Genomic DNA, 18,469 nt, shown 5'->3' on the forward strand with positions numbered 1-18,469 from the left:
GGGGGCCGAGCGGGCCGCTGAGCGGGCGCGGACGCGCGGCGGCTCCTGCCGCGAAAAAGGCCCCGGGCCGCGCCGCCCCCGCGGAGCCTCGCACGCAACGGGCCAATCAGGGCTCCGCTCGGCGCTGACGTAGCGAGGGGTTTGCTCCCGGGAAAGTTTGAAATCTCCGCGCCTGGGCGCGGCTCCGGCGAGCGGGCGGCATGGCCGACGGGGAGCCGCGGCTGCCGGAGAGCGGGGAGGCGGCCGGAGAGGAGACGCAGAGCGGGGAGCACGGTCGGGCGGGGGCCGTGGGCGGTGCTGGTGTGAAGGAGCGCGCAGAGGAGCCCAAGTCAGGTGGGGCCTTCCTGTTCTAGGCGTCCGCCTGGCGGGGGTGGCGGCGCCCTCCCACTGGCCGCGCCCCAGGCAGCTCCCGCTGCCGACCCGCTTCCGCGCCTCCCTGCTGTGTCGCCTCTGATCGGGCCCGCGCTGTTCGTCCAGCGCCGGGGCCTCCGCAGCGGGGCGCGGCACTGGGCGCCCGCGCAGGCAGGAGCCGCGGCGCGGCGGGGAGCGAGCTGCCCATCGGGCCGCGGCGGCCCTGTGCTGGTCAGGGAGAGGCGGGGAGGGGAAGCCGCAGGGGCGTGATGGCATCGCTGGGTCTCCCTTAACGCGGTGCGGCCAGTAACCAGCTGCGCCTCCGTGAGCGGAATGCCGAAGCTGGAAGAGCTGGCGCTGGAGCTGTGCTGCGGAGCCCGGCCGGGCAGTGCGGGCAAGCGGCTCGTCGCGACGGTTGAGCGGGGGCGCGGCTCTGGGGCGGCCCCGGCGCGGGAGGCCGAGGCTGCCGCTGGCGTGCGGAGCTCTGCTCCGGGGAGGCCGCCAAAGCGCGAAGGGTTTCATAGATCATGGAGTAATTAAGTGCAAGCCCCGCTCACAGCGGAGGCAGCTGCGATATCCGATCGGACTGCTCAGAGCTTTATCTAGTTGGGACTTAAAGTCCTTCAAGGATGAAGACTGCACAACCCCTCTGGGCAACCTGTTCTGCTTGGGTGTCGTTATGGGGAAACAGGTTCTTCCTTTATGCAGCCTGTCCACCTGTAGGTGCTGATATTGAGGCAAGCTGGTGGTGTCCCCAGGCAGCTGCTCAACACTCCCTCATTACTAAGGTTTTTGGCAAGTGAGATGGAAGCTTGGCTGTAAATGGTGCTCTATAAGGGAATATAGGGTTATTTTTGTAAAAGTAAAATATTATCTTTTTTTCTTTTGACTGAGAACTTAGAGTGCGTTTCTTAGGTGCATACGGTAAGCATTTAAATCAGCGTTCGGCAAAGTTTTTGGTTGTGTATGGTAAAGTGTCAAAATGTATGAAGTACTGACTGAGGAAAAATTCTTTCCTGGCATTGTCTCCCCTACCCTTTGCATTAATAGCCCAATATTGGAATGTCAGTGCTTTTAGTAGCTGTGGAGTATCATTACTCAGTGTCAGGTCATTATTGATATGTAGTTACAGGCTTAGAGTTTGCAAACAAAAGAGCAGACTAGATAACAACTGTATTCGAATGAAAATGTACAAGCTTATGAATCGTTTAAGAATCAAGTCATCTGTGGTGAGGGCATTTGAGCTGTTGCATTTAAAAAAAACAAAAAAGAAAACCTGAATTGCTCTCACACTCAATTTACCACGATTGTGTGTCTCTAACATTTTCCTTTTAGTTGTCTGAAGCCTTATTTATCATACAAAGGGCTAACTAGTGTTACTCTAGTTCTACTTCTGACCTAGTAATCCTCCTAAAAGAAGATCAGATTGCGTTAGTATAAATTTTTTTTTTCAGTAAAGCTCTTTGTAGTGTTCTAAATAAAATGAGTAATGCTGCCAAATAGCACTTGGGAGCAGCACGAAATCTATGCTAAGGTTTAGTTATGTTAGCTATGGATAAAAGTCCCATTTCAAAAGTTAATGTAACCTATAGACTGAAAACTTATGGATGGCCAGGCCTGAGAAATATTATGATATTCACAATAATGGCTACTAGTTCACTGAATTTGTAATGGTAACAGATGAGTGGAGAAAACTTCTGGAGAGTGTCTCTTAGAGATGTGACAGATACACCACTTACCTGAAGAAGAAATGTCATAATAGCTTTTTTTCTAGTACATACTTAAGCTGATGTTTTCAGAGGGATGTAATCATTGCAGTAAGCCCACTTCCATTTAAACAGGTGAAAAATTACAACACGGTATCCTTTTTGTCTCAATATATCGCTTGGAATTTCTATGGAGACTCTAGGCATTGAGACTCTATGTTTTCTATTAACTTGTTAAAATGCTCTACTGAGGAACACAAAGAGACTCAGGAAAAGAAATGGGTAACTGTGAACATGCTTCTTTAGTTGAGGCTTCATCTGCAGTCGTATCATGTATTTTGCACATGTGTTATTCATTTACTCATGTATTATTTATTGTGTATTATGTCACAAGATATGCTGATAATGCTCAGCTTTTATAAAATATGTATTTTTCTTGCTTTACAAAGAAGTAAGCAACTGACTCTTCTGTTTTGTATCAGAAATACAGTTTTTGTCTCTTGTAGTTTTTGCTTATGCCTAAAAGGTTGCTAAGAGCTGTTGAGTCCATGTAGGTTGTTTTGGATTGGTTTTGTGGGATCGGCTGGTTTGTGTGTTCCATATTATTTTGATTATTGATTGATATGGAGCCTAGGGAGCAGGGAGTGTACTACCATGGGCTGCTGTGCACTTGAATGGCTTATGGTATTAACTAAAGCATTTTAGATCTTACACATGGAACAATGTAAATAAGCATGTAACTTCAACTAAGAGCAGGTGATAGTTACATATGTTTGCAACAAATATAGAGAGCCCATTTTTGGCCTGTTTACTCTCTGAAGAGGAGAGTAAACAGTCAAGTGACAGTAGTCTCTTCACCAGGGATAGATTAAGATATATTATTGAAAGCAAGTGCGTCATGATCTTATACTGAACAGAAATTCTTTGGGAATAGAGAATTGAGTGATGATTGAGTTGAACTGACTAATTGTGGGGTTTGCTTTCTCTCCTCCCCTCCCAGGTCTGCCCGAGGATGATGATGATACCTGTAGTGATTATGGGAGTCGTGACAAACCAGGGACCACTTTAGGAAGGATTGTGCCAGATGGGAATGTGCTTTTCCCAGATATTTTCCAAACCGATCATCTTTTGTTTTATGAGCGATTTAAAGCTTACCAGGATTACATTTTGGGTAAGTAATTTCTTAGTAGGAAGGAACACGTAGCCATAGATTCTGTAGTGACTTTTTATGTGATCCAGCTTAAATGGATGCAATTTTGTGTGACACTGCAAGGTCCTGTTAATAATTGGGACTGGAAAGGATCTAGTGTACTGACTATCACTTGTCAGATTATAGTGCCATAACTTCAGCTGCTCTAGCTGGAAGACAAGCTTTATAATAAGTAAATCTAAATGATTTACAGGATAAGGTGTAATTGCTGGATTCTGTGCCTTGTTTTAGGTAGTCTTACTGAAATTCTTTTTTTGCTTAAGTTAAGGCACGACTTATGTAGATAACACCACTGGCACTGTGAAACCTTCAGTACCTGGAATGTTGAGGACTGGATGTCTTATTTCTTCATAGAGGCATATAGCTAGCAACATCTCCCAGTTCTCTCCATACTGAGATACAGCAATAGCACTAGCAGTTATGAGCAGAGCATAAAATGCAGTCCAATTTTAGACATGATAGAAGAATGCTTTAACTGTGTTGAATTTCATTTTTCAGTGATACGGAACACTTCTTTTTTTAATTGCATTAAATATACTGTCTTTATTTTTAGCTGACTGCAAAGCTTCAGAGGTGAAAGAATTCACAGCTGAGTACCTGGAGAAGGTCCTTGAACCATCAGGATGGCAGGCAATCTGGCGCACTAATGTGTTTGAGGTCCTGGTTGAGGTAAGCAGAATGTAGATTCTCTATTGATTAGCATTATTTACCTCTCTGTTAATAGGCAGATTATTTTTAATTAAAGTTTATGAGCTGGTAGAAAATAGTATCCTTTTCCTATCTAGTTGCCAGTGATGTCTAGAGCAATAGGCCTTTCTTTCAAAGGCAACCTTGCTTTAAAACAGAGTATCTTATACGCAGGTGTGTTCCCTTGCCCAAAAGCACAGGGTTGGGCCCTATGATCTGAAACCAACATGCACAAGAGGCTGCTATTACAGTGGGGCATCACTGCTCAAAAACGGCTGTTTAGGGTTATGGCACACAGTACAACTTCAGAAAACCAAGCACTAAGTAGACTTTCTGTTTTTGGCTTTATTGCATTATTTAGCCTTGGAATTTGTCTGTCAGCGGTTTAAAAATTACTTTTGCTATTGAGTTATAGCATCGTCAGTGAGCAGATAAATTTTATTTATTCTCTTTGAGACAAAGCCCTAAAATAGAGTGACGTTAGTAACCGTAAAATGAGCTGGATCTGTCAGTTTCCATTATGTTGATGCTGTCAGCTTGTCCTCTACAGTCTTTTGGACTTGGAATCATTAATGCTATAAAAAAAGCATTTGCTTATGCTTTCTCTGCTTTGCCTCTAAGAAATGTTCCCCAGTGGACAGAGCACTGTACAAATCCACTCACCTTTACTTGAGTTTCTCTAGAACTGGTCAAATGATTTTCAGCCTTAAAGGGCCAATATAGAGCCTGTGTAGTCTTACCTGTGTGAAGGTTACTTGGCAAAAACGTCTCACATGGCCTAATTTCAGGGATGCCCTATCAATGTCTGAGTATTGTGGTGGGAGGACTGTACCTAAATGGCAGCAACCTCTTTAAAGGGGCCCTTGCTGAAATAGAGAGAGGAGGAACACGAAGCCAGTATGAGTGAGCCACTGAGGTTAAAACTGCAGATGCAAAGGGGATGAGTACCTGGTCCAGAGCTGGATATTGTCACTTTATTCAAATAACAGGCCCTTATCTGCCAGCTTATCAGTAAAATTCTAATCCTCTTCAGTACTGACTGAAGTTCTTCAATGTTGTACACTGCTATCAAAAGTCTTCTGAGGTCTGCAAGTTTGGAACCCTGCTTTTCCAGGCCTCCCAGTGTCTGAGTCTTACTTTTTTGTGCAAACCATGAGTATTAGTTTGAACTTTCATTGCATGTTTGCAGACAGAAAAAACTTGTAGCCCTTGCAGCTTTTAGCATAATTAATGACAGCATTTCCATCTGAACATAGGATAATACTTCCACACTGTGAGTGTAACTGAACACTGGAACAGTTTGTCCAGAGAGGTTGCGGGGGGTCTGTGTCTTTGGAGATACTCAAAACCTGACTGACGTGGTCCTGGGCACTGTGCTGTAGCTGACCCTGCCTGAAAAAGGGGATTGAACCAGATGATCTCACTATTCTGTGAGATCGCTGGCCCAGGTTAGCTCTTTGGACTGCTTTAGTCTCTTGTCAGTACTTCAGAAAATGAGCCTCAGAGGGGTCTGTGGGAACTGAAAAGTATTTATTTAACTGAGTCTGGAAATACTGCTTATGCCCATTTAAAAAACAAATAGCAACAGCAAAAAAAAAAAAAAAAAAAAAAAAAAAAAAAAAAAAAAAAGAGTAATTTAGTATCTTTGTATGGGTATTGTGAGGGACTTGAACGGTGTTTTGAATCTGGAAAGGGCCTTGCATGTGTGGGTGTGAGAAGTTTAATTTTGGGGTTATCACTTCAGCTAAATAGATGGCCTTTACTGTACCATGCAAAGTGCATTGATTTGTGTGGGTCATCTGGCACTTACAGTAATGCCCACTGAGTTGAGCATATCAATTTAGGCTTTCTCAGCTGTGTCTATGATTTTGTTTAGGGGAATCCTAAGAGCTGTCTGTTCTAACAGGTTGTTGACATGGAGTACTCGTCTCTGAAAGCAGTTGTGCAACTTGGTGAGCCTTTCCTGTGCGAGTCACAGGTTAGCACCTTTACTTTGGAGTGCATGCAGGAACTCTTGGAGCTGAAGGAGCATCAGATACCACTACAGGAGCTGTGGGTTGTGTATGATGAGTCGGGAGAGTTTGATCAGACAGCGCTAGCAATAGAGCATGTCAGGTAGGAGAATGCTCAAGGTTTAATTTCTGTCATAAACAACCTCTGTGTTCTGGTAGTATACAGTACTTGGTGCCCTTCTCAGTGAGTTCTTGCAGTCATGCTGGCAGCTGCACAGGCCTGGCTTTCCAAAGTATATCTGGTACCTGGTTCCATGAGGGCTCCAAGGACTGGTCACATGGAAAACCCGTGGTGTATTCTGCAGCTGCCGGTAGTTAGTCAGGCATGAGGTAGATTTTTCTCAAGCTTATTGCCATTCTATTTTCTGTCTTAAAAGGAAGAAAAAAAAAAAAAAAAAGAAAAAGTCTGCATTCCTCTTTCCTTCCCTTCCTCCATACCCTAGGACTGTATCACCTTACTGGCTCCAGTGTACTGTTCTCTTCTATAGCATTTTGTTGGATTCCACCCCCTCCCCATTTTGTCTCGTTTCTTCTTTTACTGTTCTTTGCCTCCTCCCCTAAATTTGTTTGTTCTTCAGGTGTCTGTTCACATCTTACTCTATTTTCTTTTCTTTCGTCATTTCTGTCTCTCTTCCATCTCCCTTTGCTTTTGCGTACTACACGCTGCTTGAAAGTTGTTCACAAATAAGCAGTAGGACTGGTTCGACAAACTAAACTAGGAGGAAGGACTAGGGCTTCTGCAACATGGGCAATGTTTCAGAAGTGGTGGGGGCAGCCAGGAGAAGGGGATAAGAGTCTTTCTGTTGAGAGGCTGTCTTTGTATTTTGTTCAGCAGTGAAGATCTGAGCTTGAAAGATGAATATGATAGACTTCCTCTGGGCTCTAAGGACAACTTAGCTGAAGGATGTATGACTAAACCCCCAAAGTATCAGTATCTCAGATATTTCAGTATCTTAAGAGTGTAAGACTTGTTTTTCAAAACCAATTTTTTGCTGTTCAGTGTGTTTTGATGGAAGTCAGTGTCACTCTGGATGTTACAAATTATGAACTTTAAAAAGACAAAACTATCTGGTTAAATAGCACTTTGTCTACTAAACAGTCTATGGGACAGCGACGTGGGATTGGAAGAAGCTGATGTTTTGAGCTGAACTCTTACATTCCTACTTCTAGTAAATGTGGCCTCCTTGGTGTGTGTTTAAATGCTTACTTTGTTTCAAAAGGTTCTTCTACAAGTGCATCTGGAGGACTTGGGACGAGGAGGAGGAGGATGATTTTGATTACTTTGTGCGATGTGTTGAACCTCGACTGAGATTGTACGTACAACTTTGATATTAGGTAAAACTGCAGGTAAAGATGATGTGGGAATAGTGACAAACAAATTTCAAAGAAAACTCTTTATTAGTAAATCAAAGCAAGTCTGTTCTAGCAGTAGTCTACCAGACACTCAAAATTTTATTCAGAGAGAGCAGCTGAGGTTGCTGCTTCATTTCTGAATCTACCTGTTTTTCCTTGTAATCCTTGAACTTCCATCAGATGGCGCTCCAAAACCAGCTATAACCTGCTTTAGATTGCAGACCCAGTCCTCAGTGAGTACATAAGCTATCCTAATAAAGGCTGGCATGGGATGCTCTGATACCTTTGGGCATAGAACAAGAATGAGAATGGAGAAGAGTGTAAACAAAAACTTGAAAAAATGGTCATGCTGAAGGAGGAATGTGTTTGTTTCTTTCCCTAGTGGGATTAGTTGGCATTAGGTTTTCCAAAGGTGGATTTTTGATGCCATCCAGCCATATGAAGCTGAAGCACTGAATAAGGAAGCAATCTGGTTATATTTTTGAGGAAGCTAAAGCACACTATCAAATATACTTGGAGTGAATAATTGAAAAGCAATTTCCACTGCAAGTTACTCCCTAATATTTGACACCGTATCTGTTTTTATTATGTCTGTCTTGAAAGTTATTGTTCTGTTTCTATTCCTTGCATGTTATAACTTAGCATGAGTATCCAAAAACGTGAGTCATTCATATGCAGGTCTGATACTGCTATGATACTGGAGAACAGCATTAATAAATATTTAAATTTAATGCCTATGTGCTATTTAGAATATAGCATTAAACCCTGAGGTGCTTTACAAAAGGAAATAGTATCATTACCCACACAATAAAGATGACTGTGGGCCTCCCTTTCAAAACGGAGATATGTGACATTTCAGGCTTCTGATATGTCTGTGCTTTTCTGAGATCAAGAAAATTAGGGGGAAATGTTACATGTGGAAATTACATGAATTTAGGAAAAGTTTATACTTCTATGCCCCCAGCAAATGGCTATTCTGTTGCTGAGGTTTTGGAGCTTTGTGAAGACTTGACTTGGAATGAAACTAAAATGCAATCATATACCAAGAAATGTAGTTTTTATTATTATTATTATTTAAGATAGCATGTGATCTTACATCAGAATAGAAACATTGCTTAGCGAGAATCCAAAATACTTCAACAATGTCTTCAAGCAGAAAATAAATGGCTGCACATCAGCTTGTACTGGTTTTCTGAGGCAAGTAAAGCTGTATGAACTATTTCACCAAAGCTTGAAGAAAAGGAAATAATTAGTTTCATGCACTTTTATAATGACAAGCCCTAAAATGTAGACTGCATTTCAGGGCTGAATTATGTACAATATTCAGTATCTTTTTGAGTATTTTATACTTCTGTATTACTGTGAGTTACTTTGCTTAGTCACCTTGAATTCACCTACTGTTGCCTCTAATAATTTGATTGCTGAAATTATGTGAGGCTCTTTTGTGTCTCTGTATATCTTATTACAATTGTGTAAATATGTACTGTTCCAGATATATTGCTCTTTATAGCATATTTTAAGTGTACCCTGTGAAGAACCTCTGAAATTTGAGGGAACACCTTAGCCTTAATTTCATTTAGCATCCTGAACAGAGCTATTTATGCTGCATTCAATTGCTTCCCTACAAAAATGGTGGGAGATAATTCAGTCTTGTTTTATTTGTATAATTAATTGTTCTCCAGTTTTTTTTTGTAGTGACCATGATTGGTAGTACATGATTGACCATGGAGTTCTTGGCACTGTCTAGCTGGCAGATGTCTTCATTTTTCTGACTTTGGCAATGCAGCTTCAGGCTGGTATTTTCTGGCTTGCAATTTCCTTTGTACATACCTCTTGGGATGGTGCAAAATATACTATTCAGTGCTTTCACTTCTTCATCCAGTCCTGATACTGCCTTTCTCATTCATCCTGAATATTTTTTTTTTCCTGGGTAGTTGTTTTGGTTGTTGCTAATGGAGACTTCACTTTATAGGCTTTTTCTTTTAGTTAAGATGTATTTTTCTTTTTTTTCCTCCTAATAAATGCTTAAAAGTAGATAGTTTTTTTTGTCTAATTAACTGCTAAATCTTACTACTTTTGTAGTTATACTTGCATTTTTAGAGCAAGTTTTTCATCATTGTGTGATCTCTCAAGGTGGATGGGGAACTCCTTAGAGGAAGTTGTATGTTTATGTGCGTCTATGTTCTTTTCTTTTTGTTATTTTCAAAAAAGTTGAACAGTGTTGATACAGACTGCAGAGAATTTTCACCAAAGTTTTGATCCAGAGCTCCTTAGGTTCTCTGTAGGTTTGTATTCAATCCTTTTAACTTGTAAATGCGAAAAATGCTGACTCCTTACCCTGAATTGCAGGCATTATGACATCCTTGAGCATCGTGTACCTTCTGGACTTGTTGCTGATTACCAGAACTTGTTGTCTCAGTGTGAGGAACTCTATAGGAAGTTTTTGAACGTGAGAAGCAGCATATCAAGCAGTGATTCAGACTCTGAAGTAGAAAACATTTCCATGGTGGAAGGACTAAAGCTGTATGAGAAGATAGAGCATTTAAAACAAAAGCTAAAACTAATCGAGAATCCTCTTCTGAGGTACTTTCTGAGTTTGGGTGAGGAGGAGAGACCACATGGGAAACCATATGCAAAAAAGTTTTTCCTGAGGAAAGAACTGATGATTTTGTTGTTCTTGTTTTAGGTATGTGTTTGGTTACCAAAAATACAGTGGTCTTCAAGCTAAAGGACTGAGACCAACGGGTACCAAGATCACTCATGTTGTATCCTCAACCATGATGGCAAGTCTGTTACAGTCACTGATAAGGGACAAACTTTGTCCTGAATCTTATGGTGAAGAATTGGAAATACAGGTACTGGAATAGGAGTTGTCTGCCACCTAATACTTTTATTTTCTCCTTGAAACAATGTGGAAGAGTAAGTTACTTTATCGTGTGCCAGGTGCTACAGTCATGCAGTGTTTATTTTTATTAATTAGTAGATTTTGAGTCCAAAAGCATTGTTCTTAATTTAACTGGTAAACAGTAAGATTGGAAGATACAAATAATTTCTTTTGATACATTTGTCTTCTGCATGCTCTATACAAGCTGTTTTATAAGCAATAATGAAATAAACTTCCTGTCAATATTCCATAATTAAACATGCTGAGATAATACTTTTATATAAAAATATTAAATAATACTTCTTTCTGTTTAAGGTATCTTTTGATCTGATTCTAATGATGATGATCTAGGGTTGGACTGGTGTGGATTTCTTAGGGCAAAATGGAATCGCTTGCTGTGTTCTGGTCAAGTTTGAATGACAGATGGGCAAAATGATGCCAGAGGGAAGGACCTAGACTGTTTTTCTTTTTTTTTTTTTGTTTTTTTTTTTTGTTTTTTTTTTTTTGGGGGGGTGGAGGGGACTATAAATCAAATTTTATGTGATGGCAATTGAAATGTTCTCTGAGGTCTTGAGGTCCACTTTCCTGTGTGTATGCTTCAATCAGGCTGTCTGCCCCAATTTTCTTATGGGGGGATAGATACAAAGAGCAAAGGAATGTTTTAAGGCTCATTCTATCCAGAGAGAGTGCTATGATTCTTGAATTCAAAGTAGAAATTGTGTATTACTGGTGCCATTAAAAGGGGTTTCTTTTAAACAAAAACAGCAACATTTAATTGAAAAAATCTCGAAGGATGTAAATATGTGCTGTTTTTGTAACATTTTTTTCAGGAGTTGATATTTTGTCTTTTATAGTTTCACAATGATCCACTGGCAGCTGTAAATGCTTGCTATGAAGGAGACACTGTCATCATCTGTCCTGGTCGCTATGTTGTAGATGGCGTGTTCTGCATTGCTGATTCGATTGAGCTAGAAGGTAGGGACTTTTCTAGCATAAAGATTCTTAAAACAATGTAAACTGAGTGTCTTAGAACAAACTGGCTTTGCATAAAGGGTGTGGGTTTTCTTTTTTTTCTTTTCCTTAAAAGCATTCCTGTCTCTGCTGAAGAGCCAAGATCATGTCTAATGCAGGATGGAGTAAGCTGTTTTATTTGCAGAAATAACTGTGGCTAATAAATTGGAAATTTTTGCTAATGAATAGCAAATTCACCGATTCCTCCTAACCATTTTTCTGGCTAAATCCCAATTATATAGTTAATGGAGAGGATCCAGCAGGAACACGATGAACTTGATTTTTTAATCTAACAGGCACAGAAGTCACTATGGGACACTTGTGAGGCTTTAGTTATTAGAGCCAATAACTTTAGGGTATGTGGGAGAGATGTTCCCACTCTGTTTTGCTTGTCTTTAATGTGCTTCAGAGGAATGCTCTTAGATTCAGTGCCAATATGGTGCTGGTGAATACAGAATGCAAATGAACCAAGTGCTATTGGAATTTAGTTTATGGCTCTTGTTGCCTATCATCTATATGTGTGTTGGCTATCAGTGTGAATTTGTGCTGTTATGTGAAGTTCATGGGAACAGAAGGAAGCTGATGATTTGACACTTCTTATTTTGTAGAAATCGCATATGTGATAGAAATATTTTGTGAGACAAAAAAGTGTGCTCGGTTTTAAAAAGAAATGCAGTTGCCTTGTTTAGGGTACGTTACTACATTTTTCTCACATTTCTTGAATTCTCGTAGTAATTCCTCAACTTTAGGTATGCACCTTGTTAACAGTTTAGCAAACAGTTTCAAGTTAAGATTACAGCTTGCAGTGTAATAGGCCATATATCACTGTGGGCATTGTGCAGCTGTTCAGACACTTAACTGTATTATTATTATTTTTTTTAATCTTGTCAATTTTTCCTAATGGGAAGATTGCTGGGAATTTAACTTCCTGCTGTTCTAGGATATATTTTTCTCGTCTGTTCTGTTTTGTGAGCATTGCTTTCTTTCTCAGCCTTCTTTTGTATATTTTATTTATATAGATATGAATGCTGGTATACAATGCACTTGCATGCTACAGTGCCTCAAACTGTTTTATTTATCTGTGAGAACGGTATTGTTCTAAAGTTCTGTGGAGTGGTATTTATGACAACTACTTTTCTAGCTTTGCAGAAACAGTAATAGAAGTGGTGAAGTAGCACAGCTATTAAAGGATGAGCTACTCTATTTTTAAAGAGCAAGAAATATAAATAAGTATCTTTAGTAGGAACCATTCGAATAATGAATGTAAGTCAGGGCATTTAATCTCTTTATATGAACTTCTGTTAGAGAAATTCTTATAGCAGTAGTAGCAACTGAAAATGTTTGAAGTAGGAGCATCAAGAGAAATTTTGCTGGCATTGATCTGAACAGCTGGCTGTTTTGGTAGCTTTCTTGGGATGAAGGGGTGATTGATCAAAGGTATAATGTCACTTGGCTTAGTAGAGCTTTAATTTTTTCCATTCACAGTGCAAGTCAGTAATAAAATTGAAAGTATGAGGATTAATAAGTCACGGATAAATAAAAGAACTAAGTAAGATTTAAGCAGTAGCAGCCCAGGAAAATCATGCAAAGGTTTTATTTTATAGCAAATGCACCTAAGAATCTCACTTCTACTCGCATGGTGCGTTGTCTAAGATGGATGCATCATCAATCTGTCTAGTATCTGTGATGAGTTTTACTGGATGGCAGTTGCCTTTAGCTCCTGTGGAGCTGCTTAGCACTCAGGCAGGCATATGGTCCTGACCAGGCTGTGTTGAACACCACTTGATAGCGGATAAATCTTTCCTTCTCTGTGCCTTGACTTGTCACTAACTTCCTGCTTGCTGCATCAGCTGCTTCAGAGGCTGAATAGTAAATAAGCTAATAGTGTGGTTAGCAAACCTCCAGGCAGCCTGTAAGACAGTTATTCCTTAAACCTTGCGTAGTAACCTCTCTTTCTGTAGAAATGTGTAGTTCAACTGGATCTGCCATTTACTGTCCCATTGTGCTCTCCTACCACGTTAGCAATAAATTGCACCTTGTCTACTCCCTAGGGGTAGGCATAAATCAGCAGTGGTGCAAAAAGATTTCTAGATAACATAGCATGTTGAAATATCAGTCATATAACTTGACTTTGCATCTGCTGTCTTTAAAACTTTCTCCCAACTCTCTTTCAAAAGTTTTTTCTTTTTAACCTTTCTAATTGCACATAAGAGTATTTATGTACTTGGTTAAAAGTTATCATCCTACTCAAGCACTTCTTAGCTGAGTTCATGTAAGTTTGCAGAAAATGATAGGACTCATGCTGCTTTAGTAGACATTGCATTATTGCTTTCCTTATCATGATTCTTGTCTGTGACAAGCAATAACAGCTCTACATGTTCATAAATTCCACTGTAAGCGGTTGAATGCTGACAACAGTGGGTGGCTGAGTAAATCAGCGTTGGCATATGCTTGTGAAAGCTTGTTTTTAGTCTGAATTAATCTGGAAGCCCATGCAACACAGAAACATTAGTTTTCACTCAAATATCATTTATACATGGAAGTTGAGTGAACTTTATTAACAACGTGAAATCCATTGCACTTGCTTTCCTGCACTGTGGTGCTGATTGCTTTTTTCCCCATTTGGAGCCTCTGCCCTGTCCTAGGGAATTTCTGTGCATTGAAAGCAGAATGCAAGTGCCCATGTATCATTGGTTACTGCACCTCCCTGCTCTGTTGTAACTTTTAGGAGTGTGATGTTGGGCTTTTACAGATGATAGCTCAGTTATCCTTTTGTTCAGCTTCCTAAAATAACTTTGCATTTTATTCTGTCATTCAAGTAAGGTAACTTTGACTCTTTTTTTGTTTGTATGCCTGCACCCTAGTACGGAGGGGATGTAACAGGTGTAGCCTGACCACTGTTAGAAAATGCTGGTAATACACCAGACCTCAGATAGAAATTCGAATTGTACATGGAGGATTAGAACTTAAGTATTAAGCACCTGTTACCTGTTATTCTTAAACTTGTGTCCTTTGCCTCTGCTTTAAGGCTATGGTCTGCCAGACGATATTGTGATAGAGAAGCGAGGGAAAGGAGACAACTTCGTTGACTGTACAGGAGCCAATATAAAGATCTCCAGTTTGAAGCTAGTGCAACATGATGCTGTGGAAGGGATTTTAAGTAAGTATTCAAAGCACTTTAATCTTTCTGTGAACCTGGGGTCCGGTATTAGAGTTTACCGAAATACAAAGGAGAGGAACTGTAAACATCTATAAACATCAAGACTTTTTTCTTTTTTTTCTCTCCTCGCTAATAATCTGGAGAACAAAATAACTTCTACTTTTTGTACTTTCAAGCTGCTGTGCTCTCAAGCTTTATTCTTTCTTATGTAAGAATCTTTGACTTAATTTTTCTGCTGCCAAGGCTACCTGACTCTGCTACAGAGTCTACTCCAAACTGCCTGGAAAAGGAGATTTCCCTTTCTATGACAGACCTCTCTTGGCAGTATTCAGCTTTAGCTGATCCTAAACAACTCGCCATTCATCAACCAGCATAGATCACTGTTTGCTGATAACATGTTCAAACTGGAATCCAAATAAACCTAAGTTGTATCCCATGAATTTACTGGACGTAGCATTCTGTCCTTGCAGAAGGTGCTAATTAATATTTTGCCCCAAGAGACATTTGGTTTAAAACGTGTTCAAATATTTATTAACAGCTGTGTACAAGTATTTAATATCTCATCTCAAAAGTCTTTTAGGGATATAAAAAAACAATTGTTGTCACATAAAAAAAATCTTCCCCATCCCCAGCAAGAAAAACCTTAAGACAGATTCAGCTAGTGCTCCTTTGCAGCAGCATTCCTGTTTATACTACAAAAATAGCATGTGTTCAAAGTATTCATAAGCAAATCAGTAAAATAAATTAACTTAGAGTGGATAAAATTAAAACAGGAATTTTAGTGCACTGTAAAAATGTTGTAAGTTTATCTATCTGTAGGAAGGGTTTGCCTCTGCATAGCTGCTTCATTTAACAGTGTGGTTGTCTGTATATGTAGATGTTCACCATGGGAAAACCACGTTGGAGAATTGTGTATTACAGTGTGAGACTACAGGCATAACAGTACGAACATCAGCTGAGCTATTAATGAAAAACTCGGATCTGTATGGTGCTAAGGTATGAACGAGTTCTTAACTCTGTCTTGGTTCCTAAAGTAAAACAGTGGCTTTTGCTAGGAAATAATTCAGTCAGTAAAGGGGCGGGGGGAGAGAGGGGAGAGAGAGAGAGAGAGAGAGAGAGTGCGCTACATTGTTGGATTGTTTCATGCCTCTAATACCTTTAAAATATTTTGTTTTTTCTGCCCATAAATATTTATTTTTTGTCAAACCATGTATCTGTTCTGCAAATGAACTGCCCTTTTTGAACATCTTGTACATTGATCCATGCAGAGGGATGATAAACACAAATCTGAACTCTGATTATAACATTTTGAAAGAAGATGGGATTTGAGAGTTGAGGTGGGTAACTAAACAGCTAGGAAATGGTACAAGGCTGTGCAGTTAGTCTTCACCAGAGCTTTTATTGAATGGTGACAGTAGATTCATGGGGCCTTCAACCTTGGGTGTATGCTGCTCAAGCTAGTTAACAAAGCCCTGAAGATGGAGTGGCAACACAATTTTACCTTGTGGAACCGCTAGATGAGCGTGAAGATCCACAGCAGAGTTGTCAAATTATGTTGGAAGCATGCCTGAATTATTTGTGAACTGCCAGCAACTTTATCTTGCAGGGTGCTGGTGTGGAAATTTATCCAGGTAGTACGTGCACCCTGTTAGACAATGGCATACACCACTGCAAGGAAGGAATCCTTATAAAGGTTAGTTCAAGGCAGACTGTGCTTGTTAAAAGTTTATAGTTGCTAAGGTTGCTGCAAATAACTTGTTGCCTTATAATCTTGCTGCCATTATGGTGGAACTCATATCTGTCATTCATGATGATGTTGGTGCTTATTGTTTACTTAATTTGGTATACTTGTATATATACACAAGTATGTATATAATATACTTGCTTTATTCCTTATCTGTCAGAAGTAAAATGCCTTTTACAAAGTTGATTGCATAGGGAAGTGATACAAATTTTAGCCAATATAGAGAACTGATTCTACCTAAAACTGTAATAGTTTGCTCTCCTTTAGCTAGATATAACACATTGGACTTCTGTTGCTTTGCTGTAGAACTTCTTAGATGAGAATTATGACATCCCCAAGATAACCATGCTCAATAACATGATTCATAATAATGAAGGCTATGGAGTGGTCCTGGTTAAACCAACAATTCCATCTGATGTAAAGGATGTTTCAGCAGAGAAAAGGGAAGGTATGTTTCTCTGGCTTCTTACTAGGAACTCCTAAGGGTTTGGATTGTGTAATTCTTAAGAAAATCTCTTGATTTTTCTAATAATGTCTAGATTGATTTAGCCAAAATAACTCGTAATAACTTTCAGAATACTGCAATTTTCCAAGCGATGAACTTGCTGCAGAGAAATACTGTGAATGTCTGTGCACCATGCCGTGTGTGTGTTTCTGTTTAAAGGTCCCTAAATATCTGTATTTCCTAATAGGCAGGGCTGGCGTGGTTGGTGGCCTCATTGGGTCATACTGAACACAACAGGGTGATCAACAAGAGATTAGATATGTCTTATACAGGTCTTCTGGTTCATAGCAGTTCCCTGCTTGATTTTTCCTTTGCACCAGAGCTGAGACATGCTTTTTACCTAGCTTGCCAGCGCAGAAATTGTTTCCTGTAGTATTTAAAATGTGACAACTATATTTCCTGTATTACGTCTTATTCAAGAAGACCTGTTTTGCTCTCAAATGCAATGTGTAAACCACAATAATTTTCTTTAATGTGCTTCACTATTAGTTGGCCAATTGAAGTCATCTCAATTGAAAGGATTAAAGAAACCTTTTCCTTAAACATCATAGACTGTATTTGGAGTACGTGCCTGTCACTAAATAGTTTCCAAAAAGGGTTTGGGATGAGGAGAGAATTACTAAGACTGAAAAAAATTAATTCCAGAGCTATTCTGGCTGTTTTGCATGATCAGTGATAACATTCTCATTGTTTCCTGACTTAGGGAATACACAGCCTCACCCAGGCAGTGAGAGAGCCTGTGTAGAGGGCTTCAGACATGAAGAACTACCTGAATGTGTAACTGATGAACTGGAGCTTTATGAGCAAGCTGAGATTTCTGAGCAAACTGAAAGCAATTATGAAATTGCAAATGAACTTGGTGCTACTTCTGTAAAGAAGAGCCAGATGCGCAAGAAAAGGCTGAGTGAACTGGGAATCACAGAAGCTGATGACAACTTAATGTCACAGGAAATGTTTGTTTCTATTGTGGGCAATCAGTTCAAATGGAATGGGAAAGGGAGTTTCGGTACTTTCCTTTTCTGATCATCGTGACTTTTAATGGCATTGCAGTAAAACATTTGCACGAGCTATTAATTTCACTACTGCTTCCCAAGAAGTTAGCCTGTTTCATCTACCTTCCATTATGTTACTAAAATGTGATAAATATTTATTAACAGTATATATATTGCATGTGGAAATTTTTCTTCCTTGCTGCAAATACAAACAACGTGGGAAAAAAAACAGAACTCTAATATGGAAATCTTGCATGGAGTCTGCCAGTCTACATGCTTGTTCTTTGCTGGCTGATTAATTCTTTTTGAATATATTTATTTAACTTCTAATTGTAAAAATCTTGAAGTCCACCATGGAAGAATGGGGAAAAAAAAAGTACAGCAGGTAATGATATATCTCCCTCCATTTTTTTTTAAAAAAGCACAGCTAACCGGTAGCTGATTACTCTATGAAATTGACTGACTTTTATTTTGTGCATTGAACAGAAGTTAATGAAATGCTCTTCCTTAGGAAATGTAGTGCTTGGCTGCCATGTTTTATACTTGAAGGATTTTCTAGAAACTTCAGCACTTGTATCATTCAGTGCTCTGTCTTCGTGTACCAGCTGTCAGTGCACATTTTCCATAGAGAGGGCAGTGTTTAACTGAATTCCATTCATCTGCATAAAGAGAAATCAAAGTAGATGTGTTCATCACCTTACTAGTGGTATTCTTGCTGCACCTTTTGGTGATACTTTTTAAAATTTTAAAAAATTTTATACCACTAGAAGCAGCAAATAGAGGCCTTGGAAATGAATGGAAAACTTTAAAAATCTAAGTTGCCATTGAAATCTCTCATCAGCCAACTGCTGTGG

General features: G+C 39.8%; 1 protein-coding gene across 1 annotated transcript; it reads left to right on the forward strand.

The window, feature by feature from the left end:
- The first annotated feature begins 200 nt into the window (after window positions 1-200).
- SHCBP1 (SHC binding and spindle associated 1) lies at window positions 201-17,828 on the forward strand. The gene is made up of 13 exons (XM_062586852.1): window positions 201-333; window positions 3,058-3,228; window positions 3,821-3,936; window positions 5,861-6,069; window positions 7,187-7,279; window positions 9,669-9,902; window positions 10,006-10,174; window positions 11,058-11,178; window positions 14,243-14,374; window positions 15,252-15,370; window positions 15,981-16,067; window positions 16,425-16,566; window positions 17,327-17,828. The coding sequence occupies exons 1-13, from the start codon at window positions 201-203 to the stop codon at window positions 17,644-17,646; spliced, it is 2,046 nt and encodes a 681-aa protein (XP_062442836.1). The 3' UTR covers window positions 17,647-17,828.
- Window positions 17,829-18,469: the final 641 nt, after the last annotated feature.

The sequence above is a fragment of the Rhea pennata genome, chromosome 13, assembly GCF_028389875.1.
Source record: "Rhea pennata isolate bPtePen1 chromosome 13, bPtePen1.pri, whole genome shotgun sequence".
Classification (NCBI taxonomy): domain Eukaryota; kingdom Metazoa; phylum Chordata; class Aves; order Rheiformes; family Rheidae; genus Rhea; species Rhea pennata.